This window comes from Bipolaris zeicola (assembly GCF_000523435.1).
Source record: "Bipolaris zeicola 26-R-13 unplaced genomic scaffold scaffold_759, whole genome shotgun sequence".
NCBI lineage: Eukaryota > Fungi > Ascomycota > Dothideomycetes > Pleosporales > Pleosporaceae > Bipolaris > Bipolaris zeicola.
Genome location: NW_006912808.1, coordinates 1 through 1,419, shown reverse-complemented (window position 1 = coordinate 1,419; position 1,419 = coordinate 1). Strand labels below are relative to the sequence as shown.

The following is a 1,419-nucleotide window of genomic DNA, read 5'->3' as shown; positions in this document are numbered from 1 at the left end:
CTCATAAGGCGGCACGCCTGCGCGCCGCTGGAGGAACACACAGAGAACAATCAATACGATCAATTTCTTCCATCAATTATCACAGTCTTTTATCATAGTGATCCAAATCAATCCTTGATCAGAAAAACCCCTCACAGTCTGACAGCCTATGACCACCCTTTCTGCCTCTATAGCAAGCTGCTAAGCCTGTCGCACTTAGAGAGCTCTACTAGAAGCAATATATTAACGCCGCTAGTCTTACTTTTAGCGTTAACGCTAGTTAGCTATACGTAGCTTCTTATTCTCCTCTGTAAGTATTGTTGCGGATTATATTATAAGCTAGGCACTCTTCGCGAGCTGGCGTATAGCAACACTTGTTGGACTGTCTAACTGCTAGCGTTGCTGGCGTAGCCGCTCTTGGAGATAGAGTACCTACTGCCGAAGCTGCTCTACTATATACGGCGTTTCTGTCTGCGTGATAGCGTTATTGCTTATAGCTATCTATAGTGGAGAAGGCGTCTAGACGACTATCAGCGACGATAAGACACGATCTAGATAGAGAGGAATAAGGCCTATTACTTAAAAGCCTGCCTGGATATTCTGCTGCGTGAATACTGTCTACCGTATCTACGTATAGACTATAAGGAAGTCTATCTTATTAATATAGTAGACGCCTTAACGGGTGAGCTCCTCAATCTCACGCCCGTACGCGCGCTTAAGTGGCGAGAAGTAGCTTACGTTAAGAGGCTAGAGGAGATGCGACGTATAAGGCGGCATACAGAGAGTGATAATCTTATTCTCGGCGTAGTACTGATCGAACTCTGGTGTAGCGTGGCTACTATGGCCGTCTAGAATAAGAAGCCGATAGACTCTAGCTGTACGAGCGGCTATATGCTAGTTAAAGTGCTTTACCTACTCTACACTAAGCTCGTCTGTCGTCTAGCCGTTGGCTGATACGCTAATAGTCCAGTTAAGTAGGAGCTTGTCGTACCAGCCAGCCTAGTGGACTTTACTAGATAGTATCATGAACGGTGGAAGACACCAGCCAGACGCGTTGACGCACTCGATAGCTGTTACCCACTCGCGATTACCTGGCTGGACGACGACTGCTCTACCCACTCTGTCAGCGCTAGTAACTACTTTTAACTTCCCAGCGACACCTATCGCGAACCTAGTCTCGTCAAAGTTGTAGATATCTCGATCTAGAACGCCGTACGTCTGGCGCGTCTCCTCTACTAGCTTAAACTAGGCTACAATTACGATAGAATCCTCGCAGGAGGCGCGCTAACTATACAATCTTCTAGTCCACTTTGTCTAAAGCTCTAGCTGGCCTTAGATAAAGCACGATGTTACAAGTAACAAGAAGGATTCTCTCCTTGACGCAGGGTGACGAGGTTGAAGACCAACCACGTCCACGTCAGAAGGTAATGACATCGCGGG

General features: G+C 46.9%; 1 protein-coding gene across 1 annotated transcript; it reads left to right on the top strand.

The window, feature by feature from the left end:
• Nucleotides 1-1,003: 1,003 nt before the first annotated feature.
• On the top strand, nucleotides 1,004-1,185 carry COCCADRAFT_10595 (uncharacterized protein; the record flags this gene model as incomplete). The annotated part of the gene is made up of 2 exons (XM_007720876.1): nucleotides 1,004-1,101; nucleotides 1,134-1,185. 2 exons carry the CDS (start codon nucleotides 1,004-1,006, stop codon nucleotides 1,183-1,185), a joined length of 150 nt encoding a protein of 49 aa, XP_007719066.1.
• Between the last annotated feature and the right edge of the window lie 234 nt (nucleotides 1,186-1,419).